The following is a 20,106-nucleotide window of genomic DNA, read 5'->3' as shown; positions in this document are numbered from 1 at the left end:
GTCAGGTCTTCCATCCCTCCACTTCAACCCCCCACCCCAGGGTCCACGCACTGAATAGGTTGAAGGAGCTTTGTTTTATTTTTTTTTTTTCAACAGGTGATATCTCCTGCTCTTTTGGACTTCTCATTCAAACAGAACCAGCCTCTGAGACACTGTACCACAACTCGCCCAATGCTGGATTTAAATTTTCAGCTTATTTTTATTGAAAAATTATAAAGGAACATATAACAATTAACTGGAGAACATTTTGTGCAGTGTCCCAGCCTAAACATCATCTTGGATAAATATTGTCTCTTTTCTCAGTCTTGTGTACTTTTATTTTAAACCTCCCCCAGCTAGGTCCCAAACACCCAGAAAGGTCATTGAACAAAACCATGTTCTGGCTCAGTGGGGTTCCTTACACAGGACCAGGAACAACAGCAGAATAGTATGTATTACGCAAAGTCACCAGGTAGCTTCCCAAACAAAACAACCAAAATTAAGGCTGCACATTATGGGAGACACATACAGACTGCAGCTTGGTCCTTATCATTCGGTAGCAGTTCCACCTTGCAGTCTCTAGGACCATGATGGTATTACGTCACTGAGTGAGATTTGGTGGTTCCACCAGCCACCAATTGATTACAATTAATTTATAAGCCAAGGTAAACATGAAATAGAGCAATAGTCCGATTTTTAACTACGGTCCTTATCATGGTTGAAAAGTCTACAAATAAGAAAAGCCAGGGTTGTAGGGGAAAGGTGATTTGTAAAATCTGAGCAATTTTTTAATAGATTCACAGGACCAGATAGGGATTGGAGGTATTGGAAGGGCGGGAGCGGTGTCTGATTAATGTCGTGGAATGGTATAAGAAAGATCAAGAACCAATCCCTCAACACATAAGCAGGACCCTGATCTTATGTCTAACAGGGAGATAATTTAAAGGAGTATGGGAGATTTCAGTACAGGCTGCACCTGAAGCAGAATGTTTAGCTTCAATGAAACAAGCCGTCAACTGGCTCACATGACCTGCTCTATACATCATGAGTCTTCCACATTAACTCCAAAATTTTTAACATATTTTTTTAGAATATTATTTTGAAGATATTTTTTACATACAGCTTTCCAACCAAGATAAGTGGTCCCTATTTATTCTTATGTTGGAGGTGCTCAGTTTTGACTGCATATATATATTTGTGACTACAAAGTCTTCTCATTCAGTTTTTTTTTTACAGACTTTTGGACTATGAGAAGTGTCTTACAGGTGTATGGTTTAGAGGGATTTATAAATACCAAAAATATCTTCAAAATAATATTCTCAAAAAATATGTTTTAAAAAATTGGAGTTAATGTGGAAGACTCATGATGTATAATAGAGCGGTCATGTGAGCCAACTGGCGGCTTCTTTCATCGAGGCTAAACGCTCTGCTGCAGGTGCTGCCTATACTGAAATCTCCCATACAGCTTTAAATTATCTCCCTCTTAGCCACTGCTCTAAGATCAGGGTCCTGCTTGTGTGTTGAGGGACTGGTTCTAGATCTTTCTTGTATATTTTTACCGCTCCCTGTTGAGGTTCCTTCTAATTTTGAAGTGTAAGGGTATAAGACACAAGACCTTCTGCTATGCAAGTTACATTTACTAGTATATCATTTTAGTAGGAATGAGATGAATTATCATTATGCTGTATGCTTCTTGCTGTATTTGCACTTCTACTTGTTTTTGTTAATAAAAAGATTTTAAATTACAATTGATTCTTAGGAGCAAAATAAGTGCCCTAAAGTCTCCTCCTCCCTACCACAGCTCAAGCATTTACTATCAATTGCTATCTCCATTTATTTTTGCCCTGTAAGCAGGGGCGTAACCAGATCTTGAGGTGGAAGGGGGCCAGAGCCCAAAGTGAGGGGGGCACATTTTGGTCCGCCTCCCCACCACCACCCACTGACCCACCACCGCCGCCGCTGCTGCTACACATACCTTGGCTGGCGGGGGTCCCTAACCCCCAATAGCTGAAGCACTGCTCACATGCCTTGGCTGGCAGGGGTCCTCAACCCCCGCCAGTTGAAGCGTGTTTTCCAGCGCTGGTCTTTGGCGCTGCCGCATTTCCTGCCCTGCTCTCTCTTCCTCTCATGTCATGTCTGGCATGCTTGTTTTAATATCCAAAAAGACTTTATTGAAGATACCGTGCATAAAACAAATGCCCGACACATGCCGTGTTTCGCCCAACAATAGGGCTGCGTCAGGGGCTAGTCTGTATCTTTATTAAATAAGATCGGTATCAAATTATCTGTTAGAACAAGTATATACGAAATCTTCTTCATAAAAAACCAGTATGAGCAGCACAAAATAGCATATCCTGTACAACGCCAGATAATCAATGAATAGTCTGCAACGATTTTTCCTGCTTTTGCTAGCAGACTATTCATTGATTATCTGGCGTTGTACAGGATATGCTATTTTGTGCTGCTCATGCTGGTTTTTTATGAAGAAGATTTCGTATATACTTGTTCTAACAGATAATTTGATACCGATCTTATTTAATAAAGATACAGACTAGCCCCTGACGCAGCCCTATTGTTGGGCGAAACACGGCCTATGTCGGGCATTTGTTTTATGCACGGTATCTTCAATAAAGTCTTTTTGGATATTATACTGATCTGCTGGCTTGTTTTCCATGTTGGATTTTGCAGATCGGTTGCCTTGTTGTTTTCTGGGACCCTCATGCTTGTTTTAATGAAATTAAGCATGCGCGCATGCTCAGTTTCACTAAAACGAGTGTGCCGGATGTGAGGGGAAGTGACAGCAGGGCAGGAAATGCGGCGGCGGCGCCAGAGACCAGCGCTGGGAGAAAAACGCTTCAGCTGGTGGGGCTTGGGAACCCCTGCCAACTAAACCATGGGCACAGATCCAGTTTGGGGGGGCCCAGGCCCCTGTGGCCCCCCATAGCTACACCACTGCCTGTAAGGTTAGATATATGCCCTAAAGAATATCTTGTAGTATTGTTCCTGAAGGCCTGCTACTAGTGCTCTGTAACTGAGTTATTTCTCTGCATTATGCTCAACAAAAAGTATCTTGAAAAAAACATGTATTAAGCACCTATAGACATGGGGAGAATGTCCCCCCTCCCCAAATGCCCCCACTCACTTTCTGATCCCATTGCTGCCCTGTGGCAGTAGCACAGAGTTCAAAGTAAAAATCCAGCTTGGGGCCTGCCTGTCCTAGCAATCTGACAGGCCATGCTAGTGCCCCACCCTCTCCTCCTGCACGAGTTATAGGGCGTGGTGTTGCACAGCCTCTCAGAGTGCTAAAACAGGCAGGCCCCAAGCTGGATTTTTACTCTGAACTCAGTGCTACTGGTGAGAAAAGCAAGGGTGGGCCTAGAAGGAGGCAGAATGGCACCACTCCGATGCCTATAAAAATTTGGTGCCAGAGGCAGTTGCCTATACCTAAATCTTGGCTTGGAGTCATCTCTTTCCATCTAACTTCCCATCACTGCCACAAGCCACTGACCTCAGTTCTTTCTAAAACCTTGCAAACCTGGACAATCTGACCAGTACATGCTGGTATTGTATGGTAGCTGGGGTTCCCTCTCCGCGGCCCCCGGGGATATAAATGCCACCCTTGCATAATCCTCAGCTGACCTGGGGAACAGAAGCTGGGATAGGGAATTAAACACAGATCTCTCGCTGGCAGCATGCAGTACTGCCACCAAGTCATCAGACTGACCCTAATGGCACTTTACAAATAATAACAGAAAACATTATTACCAAGAAAATTCTTCTTCTTTTCTTCTGGGAGTTGATGAAACACTGTCCAAAAGTTCTTGATAACTTCATCTGTCTGTTCGTAGTCCTTGTACTGCGCATTCTATTATGAAACATGCATAAATCACTTTTTAAAATTACAGATATTTTATGCTGTGCCACAAACAATTGTATACTGAAAATTAGAAGCACATTTTTTTAACAGGGCACCTAGGTCGAGAGGCCAAGTAGGGCCTATATTAGAAAGACACACAGGCACCTATGTTTCCTTATAAAATACCTGCACAAAAGCTGCCAAAACCATGGCTACACCGCACCTGCATACATTTACTCCTGCTCAGAAGGTAATTATATAAGTAGAAAATAAGCATTAAAAACCTTTATAAAATTACTCCTTAGATAGAAACTAGAAGGAGACTAGAAATAAGCCTTTGTCTGGGTGCATGCTCTGCCTGAGCCAACCTTTGGTTTGTGGTATATCCCCCCCCCCCCCTCCCCAATAACTGCATCAGCCCTTTAGAGGAGGACAAGAGCATGCTTTGTTCTCCCTGCTATGCTCTCCTCCCTGCAAGGCAGCCAGCTCTGCCTCAGATTTAAATTCGAGAACAGGAAGTACCTATTGTCCCATTTAATCCTGCAGTGGTGCCAATGGCTACACGGAGAAGAGAGCATGCTCGCTCTCGTCAGTGTGAATGATGAGCTCATGCCTTCAGCTATAGAGAGCCATTGGGCTAGCTGCTGGATTCAGCCAAGAAGTATCCCTGGCAAAAGGCCATGTTATGTTCTACCATGTTGGTATTTTTAACATTATAGTAGGTAAAATTGGATGCTCTAGTTCCATCTCCAATGTACAAGGCCTGCATGGAAGTGAGGGATTAGTTTATTTTACGCTCGGGAGTGGAGGAGTGGCCTAGTGGTTAGGGTGGTGGACTTTGGTCCTGGGGAACTGAGTTCAATTCCCACTTCAGGCACAGGCAGCTCCTTGTGACTCTGGGCAAGTCACTTAACCCTCCATTGCCCCATGTAAGCCGCATTGAGCCTGCCATGAGTGGGAAAGCGTGGGGTACAAATGTAACAAAAAAAAGCCCCAAAATATCCTCAGGCAGCAATATGAAAACAGCAGCTGCAGCACACCATGGAGGAACGTTCAGGATATCAGATGTGTTTTCTCAAACTTCCCCTCTCTGTAAACTCTGGAAGGCTGGAGAGTAATTCCCAGTGTCACTGGAAGGAGGTCATTGCTCTGAAGCCTTCCCTTCATCCCTGAACTACAGAAACACACCTCAGCAATTGCAACCCTGTCAAAAAGGCTGGATCACACTATGATGGCTGCACAAAGGTGCTAGTTTTGGTAAACCATTTTTACATTTTAGAATATTCAAATTAGCTTTCACGAGTGAAGTGAGAGATCCTGCAATATGCTGGACTTAATGAAATGTCAAGTGCTACAACAGGAGTGGGCAAACTATGGTCTGTGGACCAAAAGTGGCCCACCAGATCATTTTTCCTGAACTGCTCACTAAGTAAATTTGTAATATCTCTGGCCCGCCAATGTTATATCTCTGCAACTACCTTGGCAGAGTAATTGTCAGAGGACCACAATGTCCATCTTTGATGATGCACTGAAAATTGTGCAACAAAGATGGCCATTTCAGGCCTTTGATGAGAAAGTTCCCAAGGCAAACCAGTTACAGTGTCATCAGATACTAGCTTTAAGCTGCAAGGAGGTGCTGGTGTTTGGCTACACAGGCCCAGAAGAAAGAAGCACTGTTTTGCTCATGTGGGCCATGACAGGGAGGTGATGCTTTTGGCTGTTCAGGCAGAAATGCTGTTTTGCTGTGCGTTAGCAGGAGATGGTCCTGGCTGGAAACAGGCAGGGAAAGAGACCTTTAAGAGTGACTACTGGGGATTTGAGGGGAGGGGTGCTGAGAGAGTGAGAGAGAATGATTGCTGGGCATGAGGAGAGTGGAGGAAGAAATTTACATGAATGTGTCAATTTACAACTGAGAGGAATAGTTATTAAAGTGTGTTATTATTGTAATGAATGTTAATTTAAGGTACCTTGGGATACACAGTAATGAGATCCAAAACATGCAAATACATGTAAAACACCTCATTACTATGTAAACTGAACAACATAGGGGTCACAATTTTGAACTCAGTATCAGCAGGGGCAGAAGCAATACCCCTTGCCCACTAGACTACAAGAATTTTGCGGGATAGGCTGGGGAAGGGGGCTTTTGGTGGTGGGAGGTCTTTGGGAGGAAGGGTATGGCCAGAAGGAAGAGGACATCGGGAGGGGGATATGTGCTGGGGGGGGGGGGTCTTCAAGAAGGGGAGCCATTGGGAGGGATGGTATGTGATTGGGGGGCAGCTCCTGAATTTGCATGCCAGCCCTTTTAAGATGCAGCCATGGAGTCTATTGGGTCATGGCTTAGTGCCCAAAGCTCCTGGGCATTATGAATAGTGCAGTTTGCAAGGTTGATTGCAAGCTGTGTGATTAACATATTGGGGGACCGAATAACCTGCAGCATTGAGGTACCACAGCTTGTTGCTCCCATGGGAAATTAAGGTGTGGTAAAAGTTGGACTTTACTGAACCTTAACAAATACCTCCTGAGATGTTCCAATATTAAAAACAAAAAAAATAAAATAAAAACCAAAAACCCTAATAAAAAAAAAAAGAACCCCACATTTCTCCTTTCCCCTCCAAAACATTTTTTTCATTATACACAAAATCTGTCTTGTCTGTCTGGTTTGTTGTTGTCTGGGTTTATTTTTTGAATTTTATGTGGGAAAACCTCTTTTTTTATATATACAGTGGGGGAAATAAGTATTTGATCCCTTGCTGATTTTGTAAGTGTGCCCACTGACAAAGACATGAGCAGCCCATAATTGAAGGGTAGGTTATTGGTAACAGTGAGAGATAGCACATCACAAATTAAATCCGGAAAATCACATTGTGGAAAGTATATGAATTTATTTGCATTCTGCAGAGGGAAATAAGTATTTGATCCCCCACCAACCAGTAAGAGATCTGGCCCCTACAGACCAGGTAGATGCTCCAAATCAACTCGTTACCTGCATGACAGACAGCTGTCGGCAATGGTCACCTGTATGAAAGACACCTGTCCACAGACTCAGTGAATCAGTCAGACTCTAACCTCTACAAAATGGCCAAGAGCAAGGAGCTGTCTAAGGATGTCAGGGACAAGATCATACACCTGCACAAGGCTGGAATGGGCTACAAAACCATCAGTAAGACGCTGGGCGAGAAGGAGACAACTGTTGGTGCCATAGTAAGAAAATGGAAGAAGTACAAAATGACTGTCAATCGACAAAGATCTGGGGCTCCACGCAAAATCTCACCTCGTGGGGTATCCTTGATCATGAGGAAGGTTAGAAATCAGCCTACAACTACAAGGGGGGAACTTGTCAATGATCTCAAGGCAGCTGGGACCACTGTCACCACGAAAACCATTGGTAACACATTACGACATAACGGATTGCAATCCTGCAGTGCCCGCAAGGTCCCCCTGCTCCGGAAGGCACATGTGACGGCCCGTCTGAAGTTTGCCAGTGAACACATGGATGATGCCGAGAGTGATTGGGAGAAGGTGCTGTGGTCAGATGAGACAAAAATTGAGCTCTTTGGCATGAACTCAACTCGCCGTGTTTGGAGGAAGAGAAATGCTGCCTATGACCCAAAGAACACCGTCCCCACTGTCAAGCATGGAGGTGGAAATGTTATGTTTTGGGGGTGTTTCTCTGCTAAGGGCACAGGACTACTTCACCGCATCAATGGGAGAATGGATGGGGCCATGTACCGTACAATTCTGAGTGACAACCTCCTTCCCTCCGCCAGGGCCTTAAAAATGGGTCGTGGCTGGGTCTTCCAGCACGACAATGACCCAAAACATACAGCCAAGGCAACAAAGGAGTGGCTCAGGAAGAAGCACATTAGGGTCATGGAGTGGCCTAGCCAGTCACCAGACCTTAATCCCATTGAAAACTTATGGAGGGAGCTGAAGCTGCGAGTTGCCAAGCGACAGCCCAGAACTCTTAATGATTTAGAGATGATCTGCAAAGAGGAGTGGACCAAAATTCCTCCTGACATGTGTGCAAACCTCATCATCAACTACAGAAGACGTCTGACCGCTGTGCTTGCCAACAAGGGTTTTGCCACCAAGTATTAGGTCTTGTTTGCCAGAGGGATCAAATACTTATTTCCCTCTGCAGAATGCAAATAAATTCATATACTTTCCACAATGTGATTTTCCGGATTTAATTTGTGATGTGCTATCTCTCACTGTTACCAATAACCTACCCTTCAATTATGGGCTGCTCATGTCTTTGTCAGTGGGCACACTTACAAAATCAGCAAGGGATCAAATACTTATTTCCCCCACTGTATGTAGTGCTCCTTTTTCAGACCAGCCTGTTTTATCCTTGTACATGAGAACTTTTTCTCTCCCTTTGCTCTCCACTGGGTGCACGCAGGGGGCCTTCCCTCTTCCCTACCTCCTAGTCAACTGAACCACTGAAAGGACCCCCCTGGTCCCCAGCTCAATTCCCATATTAAAAAAAAGTGTTCCCATCCCTGCACTTAAACTTGTTTCCATATCATCAAGCTGATCAATCCATAGACTGGTGGGTTGTGTCCATCTACCAGCAGGTGGAGATAGAGAGCAAACTTTTGCCTCCCTATATGTGGTCATGTGCTGCCGGAAACTCCTCAGTATGTTCTCTATCTCAGCAGGTGGTGGTCACACACAGCAGCAGCTCTGGCTAGGCCTCCAAGCCTAATTTTTAGGTTTTGTTGAGTGCCTGGGGTTGAGGGCTCTTTTGAGCAAGTGCAAACCTGGTGGTGCCAGGTCCCTCCTTTTCTCCCCCCTCCCGCTGGCTCCATTAAAAAAAAAAAAAAAAAAAAAAAATTTTGAACGTCCTTAAAGGCGTTTATTTCAACGTTTATTTAAACGTTTATTGCAGCTACTCACTGGGACACCAGGTCGTTACAGCTCGGAGCGGACAGCAGGTAATTTTTACCTTTTTATAGCGGGCAGGGGGTTCCCCGATTTATCTCCACGTGGCATATGGCGTCGGAGGGCGAGGGCGTAAAGAGTCGCTCCCCGGATCGCTTGGGCGCTTCTAGAGGGGATGCGGGGGTCTTAAAGCCTGATTCGCCCTTGTTGGGTGACAGTTTCGTGGCCGATGAATGTCCCGGTCCTTCCTCCGGCGTGGCGATTTTTCCCGCCATAAACGCCCATCCCCCGCTCCTCGCCTCCGCCATCTTGGCCGGCCACGCGGCTCGGACGGCTTCTTCTTGGGCCGCCCTTGAGGTTGGAGACATTAATGCCATGAACGCCCTTAATTTGGGCGACGGCACAAAAGCGGCTAAAGTTAAGCGCCGTTCTTCCCGCGCAGCTCCTTCGCGGAGTGTCGCGCCAGACGCCATTTTGGATGCGCAGCATGTCTCTCCCCCGCTCTTGCGAGCGCCGGTTGAGGGTGCGTCTAGGGCTGTTGCCCAGGCTGCGGAAGTACACAGTCTGGGGGGTTTCTCCCCCGAGTTTGTTTTGCTGCTGCATCAGGCCTTCCTTATGCAAAACGCTGCCCCCTGCTCCCTCGTCTGGTAAAGAGGTTGAGGTTCCCAGAGGTAAATGCCCTCGGGTTGATTCCCAGGCCTTGGAGGACATTGTCTCCTCCGATGTAGATGAGGGCAGCGTATCTGAGGTCTCCCAACGGTCCTTTGCGGATTCCTTGGAGGAGACGGATCCCCGCTCGGATGGAGCGGATGACCCCTCTGCAGCGCGGCTTTTTAGCTCAGAGGATTTGTCCAACCTGTTGGTACAGGCCATGGACACTTTGAAGATTTCCTCTCCGGAGGACGTCTCTCCCTCAGCCCCTGTTGGCTCTGCCATTATGCTGGGGACGAAGCGCCCGCCTAGAACCTTCCACGTGCATGATGCCATGCACACCTTAATTGCGGCTCAATGGGATGTCCCGGAAGCGAGCCTTAAAGTGGCTAGGGCTATGTCCCGCCTCTATCCTTTGACTGAAAGTGAACGTGAGGCCTATCTGTGGCCTACCGTGGATTCTTTAATCACTGCGGTGACTAAGAAAACGGCGTTGCCGGTGGAAGGTGGCACGGCCCTAAAGGATGCCCAAGACAGAAGATTGGAGGCGGCCTTAAGGTCGTCCTTTGAGGCAGCTGCTTTAAGTTTGCAGGCCTCAATTTGCGGCTCCTATGTGGCCAGGGCGTGCCTGACTATGGTGCAGCGGGCTTTCCCCTCGGATCTTTCCTTGAGGGCTGATTGGCCGGCCCTGGAATCGGGCTTAGCCTATTTGGCAGACTTGCTGTATGATGTGTTGAGGGCCTCAGCGAAAGGCATGGCTCAGACAATCTCTGCGCGGCGGTGGCTTTGGCTGAAACATTGGTCTGCTGACCACGCCTCTAAATCCCGCCTGGCTAGATTGCCTTTTAAAGGCAAGCTGCTCTTTGGGGTCGAGCTGGACAAAATCATGACCGATCTCGGCACGTCTAAGGGCAAGAAGTTACCAGAGGTCAGGGCTCGGGCTAGTACTCGCCCTGGTACCTCCAGAGGACGGTTTCATGAAGCCCGTCGGTACCGCCCGGGCAGGTCGGGCTCCTCTGCCCCATCTTCCTTCAAGAGGAACTTCTCCCCCAAGCAGCATTCCTTTCGCAGAGACCGCCGTCCCGGTGGTGCTCCCTCCGGTCCTCCCCCAGGGTCTCGTACCCAATGACGGGGCCTTGGTCCACGCCCCAGTGCAGATTGGAGGACGGCTGTCCTCGTTTATGGGCGAGTGGACCACAATAACTTCAGACGCTTGGGTGCTGGAAGTCATCGGAGACGGCTACAAGCTAGAGTTCTGCCGACCCTTAAAAGACGGGTTTGTACTCTCTCCCTGCAAGTCTCCGGTCCAAGCTGTGGTAGTGCAGCAGACCTTAAACAATCTGATCTGCCTGGGGGTGGTCGTTCCGGTGCCAGAAAATCAGCTTGGCAAGGGATGTTTCTCCTTTTTCTTTGTGATACCAAAGAAAGGAGGTTCTGTACGGCCTATCCTCGACCTCAAAGGGGTCAATTGGGCCTTGAAAGTTCGGCACTTTCGCATGGAGACCCTCCGCTCTGTTATAGCGGCAGTGAAGGCAGGAGAGTTCCTGGCATCCTTGGACATCAAGGAAGCGTACTTGCATATTCCCATCTGGCCTCCTCATCAACGCTTTCTGCGTTTTGCAGTACTGGGCCGACACTTCCAGTTCAGAGCCCTCCCGTTCGGGTTGGCTACTGCTCCGCGGACCTTCTCCAAAGTAATGGTGGTCATCGCGGCCTTCCTGAAGAAGGAAGGAGTTCAAGTCCATCCTTATCTGGACGACTGGTTGATCCAAGCCCCCTCTTATGCAGAGTGCGGCAAAGCTGTGAACCGGGTGGTTACTCTTTTGAGCTCCCTGGGGTGGATCATCAATTGGGAGTAAAGCCAGCTGCGCCCGACTCAGTCCCTGGAGTATCTGGGAGTTCGATTCGACACCCAAGTGGGCAGAGTGTTCCTGCCAGACAATCGGATTGTCAAGTTTCAGGCTCAGGTGGACTAGTTCCTAGTAGCCTCTCCTATTCGGGCTTGGGACTACGTGCAGCTGTTGGGCTCTATGACGGCCACGATGGAAGTAGTGCCCTGGGCCAGGGCTCATATGAGACCACTACAACAATCTCTGCTGCTGCGCTGGACTCCGATGTCGGAGGATTATGCTGTGCGCCTTCCCTTGGACCCAGCAGTGCGCAAGGCGCTGAGCTGGTGGACGCAGACAGTCAAGTTGTCTGCAGGAATGCCTCTGGTGACACCGGAGTGGATTGTCGTCACGACAGACGCCTCTTTGATGGGCTGGGGAGCCCACTGCTTGGGAAGGACAGTGCAGGGGCTCTGGTCTCCTGCAGAGGCAAGTGGTCTATCAACCTCCTGGAACTCAGAGCCATTCGGTTGGTGTTGTTGGAGTTCATCCCGGTACTGGTGTTGAAGCCTGTACGGGTCCTGTCGGACAATGCCACGGCTGTGGCCTATGTCAACCGCCAGGGAGGTACCAAGAGCGCCCCTCTAGCCAAGGAGGCCATGAATCTATGCCAGTGGGCGGAAGCGAACCTGGAACAGCTGTCAGCGGCCCACATTGCCGGAGTCATGAATGTCAAGGCGGACTTTCTCAGTCGCCATACCTTGGAGCCCGGAGAGTGGCAGCTATCTGCTCAGGCGTTCTTGGGCATCACGAAGCGCTGGGGCCAGCCGAGCCTAGATCTGATGGCGTCATCGGCCAATTGCCAAGTGCCGCGCTTTTTCAGCAGAGGACGGGACCCTCGATCCCTGGGAGTAGATGCTCTTCTCCAACGGTGGCCGACACAAGAGCTTCTCTATGTGTTCCCGCCCTGGCCCATGTTGGGCAGGGTGCTAGACCGGGTGGCAAAGCATCCCGGCAGGGTAATCCTGGTGGGTCCGGATTGGCCCAGACGTCCCTGGTATGCGGACTTGATCAGGCTCTCAGTCGGCGATCCTCTGCGGCTGCCAGTGGAGCAGGGCCTGTTACATCAGGGTCCCGTGGTGATGGAGGATCCCTCCCCCTTTGGGCTTTCGGCCTGGCTATTGAGCGGCAGCGTCTGAGAAAGAAGGGCTTCTCAGACAAGGTCATCGCCACTATGCTGAGAGCGAGGAAGCGCTCTACTTCTACTGCTTACGCCAGGGTTTGGCGTATCTTTGCAGCGTGGTGTGAAGCAGGCTCGCTTTCTCCCTTCACTGCTCCAATTTCTTCAGTGTTGGCGTTCCTGCAAGAAGGTCTGGACAAAGGCCTGTCGCTTAGTTCCCTGAAAGTTCAGGTAGCGGCTCTGGCTTGCTTCAGGGGCCGCCTGAAGGGTGCTTCCATGGCTTTGCAGCCAGATGTGGTGCGCTTTCTCAAGGGAGTTAATCACCTGCGCCCTCCTCTGCACTCAGTGGTGCCTGCGTGGAATCTCAACCTGGTGCTAAGAGCATTGCAGAAGCCGCCTTTTGAACCCTTGTCGAGGGCATCTCTGAAAGACCTGACGTTGAAAGCAGTCTTTTTGGTGGCTATCACTTCAGCCAGAAGAGTTTCCGAGCTCCAGGCACTCTCATGTCGAGAGTTTTTTCTGCAGTTCACTGAGGCAGGAGTGACTATTCGCACAGTGCCTTCCTTCCTGCCCAAGATTATTTTTCGCTTCCATGTGATTCAGCAGCTCTGTCTCCCTTCCTTTCGTAGGGAGGTCTACCCAGAGGAATACTCTGCTCTCAATTTCTGGATGTGAGACGAGTCATCATCAGATACTTGGAAGTGACCAATGATTTCCGGAAATCGGATCATCTGTTTGTCCTGTTTACAGGTCCTCGTAAGGGTCTGCAGGCTTCTAAGCCTACAGTGGCAAGATGGGCAAGGAAGCCATTGCAGCGGCTTAGGTGGCCGCAGGGAAGGCCCATACCTTTGCCAGGCATTACCGCTTGACTGTGGCTGCTCGGGCGGAGGCCCGGTTTGGAGCTTCAGTGTTGCGGTCAGGGATTTCTATGTCCCGCCCTGGGTGAGTACTGCTTCGGTACATCCCACCAGTCTATGGATTGATCAGCTTGATGATATGGAAGGTAAAATTATGTATCATACCTGATAATTTTCTTTCCATTAATCATAGCTGATCAATCCATAGCCCCTCCCAGATATCTGTACTGTTTATATTCTGGTTGAATTTTAGGTTCAAGTTTAGCCTTCAGTTACTTCAGGAGGACTTCGTGTTCAAGTTCTTCTTTCACTTGGATTCTTCAAGAGTTGAGACGAGTTTGTGTTACAGTGAGCTGCTGCATTCCTCTCCCCTCCGTTTTACGGGGCTGGATTGAGACCTAAATTCTGCCGGCGCTCCCTCCCGCTTCGTGCGGCTGTAGGGCAGCTTTGTACCCCTCCCGCTTCGGTGGTGTTGGGGTCAGTCAGCTCCTCCCGCGGTTGCGGCTGCAGGATAAGCCAGATCCCCCCGCATCGGCGGGGTGGTGTCCCTCCCCCGCTCCGCGGGGATGAGCTGGGTTAATTCCCCTCCCCCGTTTCGGCGGTGGTGAGCTGGGCAGAGTGTCCCTTCGTGGGTGTAATTCTCTAAGTGCTGAGTCCTGCGGATGGAGCTTTGATATCGACATACTGAGGAGTTTCCGGCAGCACATGACCACATATAGGGAGGCAAAAGTTTGCTCTCTATCTCCACCTGCTGGTAGATGGACACAACCCACCAGTCTATGGATTGATCAGCTATGATTAATGGAAAGAAAATTATCAGGTATGATACATAATTTTACCTTTTTTTGCTGGCTCACTTACACACGTAGCATTTTCTTCTTTTGCTCTAGTTTCTTTTTAATAAAACCTAGTAGTTCACTCCATTTCCATGTGCAGTAACATAAAATATAGGGTGTGTATCACAGGATTTTAAAGCACTTTAAAGGTGTTTTGGGGTCAAGAGCAGGACTTCCTAAACCCCTCAATTTTATCAGATATTCACAATGGCTATGCATGAGATACATCAGAATGAACTGGAGGCCCTGCACGGTTATGGATCAAGGGATGTTGTTAAAGGTGAAGGCCGTCCAAACTAGCAGACAAAGACTGTAGCTAGAATGGTATATGCACAGGAGTTCAGGAAACAGAACATGAGGTAATAGATAAAGTAGCAGGGAGTTTTTGGCTGAAGAACATAAGAGAGAAAGTTGATAAGTGAAAAGAATGAAGTAATGTCTTTTATGAAAAGGCTTTGTGTAGAAACAGCATATAAGCAGCAGCCTGATTAGTAAATGTTTGAGTCAGTCTCAGCCAATACTTTTGTATAAACAGAACTGTACTCCTATGAGAAAAATTTATTTCTAATTCTGTGTACTCTATTGGTACGTTAATAAATTGCTTTTCTCATACGTGGCCTGGTCTTTTATCATTCCAATCTTTTCCCGGGATGTGTATGAATATTGGGATGGTGGTAAAAAGACCTACATCTTAATTACAATATGCAAACTGATCTCATGCATATTCATTGTAGATATCCTGAAACACAAAAGACTATGAGGTCCTCAGGACAAGTTTAGGAAACCTTAGTCAAAAGCCTTACAATGTATCATGAACAGGACTGAAATGATGTAAAACGGTTTACAGTTTATTAAGCCGCCTTGATTACTGCAATGGAATATATGCAGGGTGCAAAGATATGCTTCTAAAAAAACTACAAACTGCCCAGAATACAGCTGCCAGGCTAATTTATGGTAAATCGAGATTCGAAAGTTCAAGACCACTGCGTCATTTGTGGAATGGTCTACCTAAATTGGTGAAACTTACTCCTGATCACCCGACCTTCAAAAAACGCCTCAGGACCTTTTTATTTGGAAAAGCTTACGCTCAAATCCCGCCTGGCATCTCTAACTTCTGACCTGTCTCTGTCACGGCGTCATATTGATCACCACAACTCTTTCTCTTTTTCCCTTCTTTGCTTTTCCCCTTTCTCTCTTACACTTCTAAGAAATTGATTGTTTGTTTGCTGACTTGATGTACGTTTTTACAGACTGTTGTAAGCCACATTGAGCCTGCCCGTAGGTGGGAAATTGTGGGATATAAATGCTATAAATAAATAAATAAAATATACTGCCGATCATAAACTCTAAGGGGTCTATATTCAGTCGGTAGTATTCAGCGCCATGTCTGTGCACCGGAATTGAATTTCCAGGTTTACACAGCCAGCTAAAGCACAGCCGGTTAAGGGGGTCTTTTACTAAGAGGCGGTAAACCGAACATGGGCTTACCGCTCAACCTGAAGTACTGCTGGGCTACCTACACAGCCCGGTGGTAGTTCCCACCCCCAGCGTGTGCCATTTCCGGCGCTACAAAAATATTTTAATTTTTGTAGCTCCAGTGTTTAGCCGGTGGTGATTGGGCAGTGTCGCATGCTACCCAGTTACCGCTGGGTTAGCGCAGGAGCCCTTACCGTCACCTCAAAGGGTGGCAGTAAGTGCTCCCCCCGAAATGGCCACAAGGCATATGCTTCACTTGCCACACAGCAATTTCTTAAAAAAAAAAAAAAAGCCAAAAACAGACTTTTACAAATATACAAATAATTTAAACCATTCAACAACATCACATTATTAAAGACAAAGACTGTTGGGAGAAGGGAACTGTAGAAAATTGATAAAAGAATAATATTAGTAAAGCAAAAAAGAATAATAATAATAATCAATTTATTATCAGTTATTTAAAGTGGAAAAGAAAATGTAAAGACTCAATATAATAGTGACAACTATGGTGCTCATTTTCAAAGCAGATGGACATCTCAAAATGGGCAAAAATAAAAATCCACTGACAAAAACATCCAAATCACGATTTTCAAAAGATAAATTTCGGATTTTTTTTACACTGAAGTTCATCCAAATAGCAAGAGGATGTGTTAGAGGCATGTTCTGGGTGGGACTAGGGCAGGCCCAAAATTAGGACGGCGTTCAGTGTTAATGGAATGGGAAGAAACGTCCAAGGTAAAAAAAAAAAAAAGAAGGATGTTTTTATCTAAACCTGTTTCAATCACATCCAGGGTACAAAAAACTGCCCTGATTGAGCAGCTGACCACTGGAAGGATAAAGGCATGACCCCCTCCTTAAGCTCCCAGTGGTTACTAACCCACCCCCACCCCCCTAAGTGACAGTGGATACCAGGCTCTGTGACGTCTTCAGGTATTATGGCCATTCCTAACAGAGCAGCAAGCAAGTGTAAGGAGTAGCCTACTGGTCAGTGCAGTGGACTTTGAACAACGGGATCCGGGTGTAACTCCCACTTTAACTCTTATTTCTGTATACATATGTGACTCCTCCTGGAATATAGAAATACCTACTGTACCTGAATTTAGAAGACACCTGCAAGCATGATGGGTATTGTAGTGGTTAACCTTTAGGTACAAGTAGGTTTTTATTTATTCCTGGAGGGATTCACAATAACATGTATCAGAATTAAGCTGGGATTTGTACCTGGGTCCCATTGTTTAAAGCCCCCTGCACTGGCTACTAGGCTGCCCCTCTGCTCTGTTTATTTTGGATTCTATGAACGTTGAGCATCTTTCTGGCAATATATATAACGTTCAAGTGATTGCCGATTTCTGATGTGCTTTTTCACTATTCTTGCAGCGTTATTTACATACCACTGTATATGGGGGTCTTTTACAAAGCCACGTTAGCATTTTTACCGGTTACTTGCGACATAACATAACCAAAGACTGCAACGGACATTACCTGACTCTTCTTCCCCCTTTCCCTCTCTAAGTTCCCCCCAACCGTTTCCTACCATAAACATATACCTCATTATACCTCAATATCACTTTGTATTTATTCATACCGTTAACGGTTATATGTAAGCCACACTGAGCCTGCAAAAGGTGGGAAAATGTGGGATACAAATGTAACTAATAATAATAATACTAATAATTTTTAGCTCACAGTAAAAATCAGCTGGCGGTAAACACTGAGATGCCCATAGGAACATTATGTGCGTATTAGCGTTTACTGGCAGCTGATTTTTAACGTGAGCTAAAAACTCTAGTGCAGTTTTGTAAAATACCTCCATGGTTTGGTAAGTTTTTAAATTTCGTTCTTGAAAAGCATAATATTAGGCAAATGTTTTAGGATGTTTTATTCACAGGAAGATGTTTATGTATTTTGTGCCTTTACTTTTAAGACCCACCTGACGCCATTAGAGAAGCATTTGTCTCTTTGTAATTATGCTCTAGCAGAGCCGTACAAATTTTCTTAGCAACATTAATGGATATATTATAAGCTGTTTTGGGGTATTTTGACCACTTTTCTTTGCAGTTTGATTGATAAAAAATCTTTCAATTTTGGACCATTGGCTTTATTTCACTTACCACAATAGGTTATTCCAATTCACGAAGCTTGCTAGATTTTGCCTTCAGATTACTTAGCATATGTTTATTCTGTCTTGTATTTGCATTTATAATAAGGTTCTAATCCATTTTAAGGTATAATAAGGGTTGAGTTGATATAAAAATTAAGCACTGATGAAAAATCAAGCACCGATGTGTTTCATTCACACACTTATGCATGATTTATTATATTTCTGATGCACTAACTTATTCAGAATCATGTTTTCACCCAGTCTGGTATGAGTAATAAACTAGAACCACTATAGTTTTCCTCCTATTTGTATGGATTGGGGTTTCCAATGATATAGTTCTTTATAACTTTACACACAGTTTGCTAATTGGAAATGTTCTCGTTGATTCACTTTTGGCACATAAAGAAGTCACAATCACCAAGGTATGTTTGTAAAAATAGTTTTCTAGAGATTAAATTGACAAATTCAGAGAGTTTCCACCTAATATATTTCTATTATATTTCAGATTGGATTTAGAAATTGTGCACATTCTTTTAGAGAGTCTGGATTATATTATTTACATGCTGGCACTTTGTTCTTAGTTTTTCTTTATGATTATTATTATTATTGTTTGAAACATTTGTAGTTTATTATATGTGTTGGTATAATTTGAATATATATAGTTATGTGTTTTACTTTTTTGCTAGACCCTTGACGTAGGCTTTTCACTGAAACACGGACCGTGTCGGGTCTTTTAATAAAACATCACTGTGATGCAAACCCAATTCTGAAGGCCCATTGTGCTTTTTATGGTTTGGTTTGCTCTTTGTGCTTTGGATTCCCTTTCTTCTGTTTGCTGTGTTTCCCCAATTGTGACTTGGACATTCTTTCAAAAAATGCTCCTCTGTGTGTCTTCCTACCCTGCCCAACTTGTACAGCCCAAGTACAGTAAAAGAATACCTATTCTCTATTAATAAAATAATCTTAAAAGAAAACTTTAGTAAAGTAATAAAGTACCCCATTACAATTACAGGCTGATCTGTCCTAACTAGCATAAGATGATGGCCCATATACTAGGAGACATCACTGGTAGCAAACTGCCTCTTATTCCTGAATAGCTGGGAATTTTATAGTCGATTCTTGGCCTAGGAACTAGAGTTGGATTAATAAGAGGTGATTACGGAAAGAGCTGAATGCTTCCTCATCATACCTTTTCCAGTATTTCCCAGTCATAAACTGAACTTCCACAGATAATCGCTTTCAGTTCCTCAGGAAGAAAGTATCTCCATATGTTGCTCTGGCACCCTCTTGAGAACCCTCTGAAAAAATCCTTAAACTGGTTCTTCACTGATACGTTGAACACATAATTCACATATGCCTCCACATATTGTTTTCTGCAGAAATATGAAAACAAATGTTTCCAAATGGTGTAAATAATGAAGAAAGGGTGAGCACAGTTCAGCAGAAAGGAAGTTCTAGAACAGTTCAACATATGAAACTCAGGAGCCAAACGCAGCAGTAACATAAGCAATGTTTGTTCTTGAACAGGGTGGTGGATGCATGGACCAGCCTACGCAGTGAAGTTTAAAAAAAAAAAAGGACACAGAGTCTGGTGGCATCTCACAGAGCAACAGATTTATCATGGCATGAGCTTTCAAGAACAAAAGTCTACTTGTTCCCCGCAAAAAAAAAAAAAAATTCACACAGGGCTCAGATGTGCAGTCATAGTACAATGACAAGGGAAAGGATAACATGCAAGAAAATTGCTCCAGTTTTGTATTCTATACATATGCTGCTGGATTCTGTACTGGTCGTCCAAAGTTGGGTGCAGACTGCAGATCCATGTGTAAACTAATTAGCCAATCCGGTGACAATCAGTTACTGGCATTAACAAGCACTTAATTGGCAGTAATTAAGAGTTATATTTAGGTCTGCCCTATGCCCTATTTTATAACATGCACGCCTAAATTTCATAGCACACAACTCCAAAGGGAGCATGGCCATGGGAATTCCCAGAATTTAAGCATGGTGTTAGACTACCTGCAGTTGTGCACCTAACTGCCATTAGTTGGGTGCCAGCATTTACACCAGCTTTGGGCAGGCGTAAATGCTCACGCCCAAGATTAGGCATGAAATGTGTGCTAAGTTAGTATTCTGTAAAGGCCGTTCCACATGGAGAGCCCTTTACAGAAAACTAGCTTAGCACGATCATCCACTCGCTTAACTTTGTGTGCCATTTATTGAATTCTCTCCATGGTGCCCTGGTTTTCCATATATTTTGCTCTACATATCAGGGCCACCGAGGGTGGGGGGGCAAGATTCCCCCTGGGCCCAGCCTCCAAGGGGGGCCCGGTGCCAGGGTCTGTCTCTCTCCTGCTCCTGACAGGACCCGGGTGATTGCGTTAATGCAATCACATGGGTCCTATATATAGGGCACTCCCTTCTTGCCTCTAAAAAAAGGGGGGGCTGAACAGA

General features: G+C 45.8%; 1 protein-coding gene across 1 annotated transcript in view; it reads right to left on the bottom strand.

Moving 5' to 3' along the window:
• Positions 1-20,106, bottom strand: part of LOC115462111 (E3 ISG15--protein ligase HERC5-like) — a 178,594-nt gene that overhangs the window by 2,792 nt on the left and 155,696 nt on the right. The window contains exons 22-23 of the mRNA XM_030192148.1: positions 18,842-19,025; positions 3,745-3,844 (exon numbers count right to left, since the gene is read on the bottom strand). Coding sequence (XP_030048008.1) covers positions 3,745-3,844; positions 18,842-19,025 — 284 coding nt within the window. The remainder of the gene's footprint in view (positions 1-3,744; positions 3,845-18,841; positions 19,026-20,106) is intronic.

Source organism: Microcaecilia unicolor, chromosome 2 (genome assembly GCF_901765095.1).
Source record: "Microcaecilia unicolor chromosome 2, aMicUni1.1, whole genome shotgun sequence".
In the NCBI taxonomy this organism is placed as follows: domain Eukaryota; kingdom Metazoa; phylum Chordata; class Amphibia; order Gymnophiona; family Siphonopidae; genus Microcaecilia; species Microcaecilia unicolor.
This window is presented reverse-complemented; position numbering and strand designations above follow the sequence as displayed.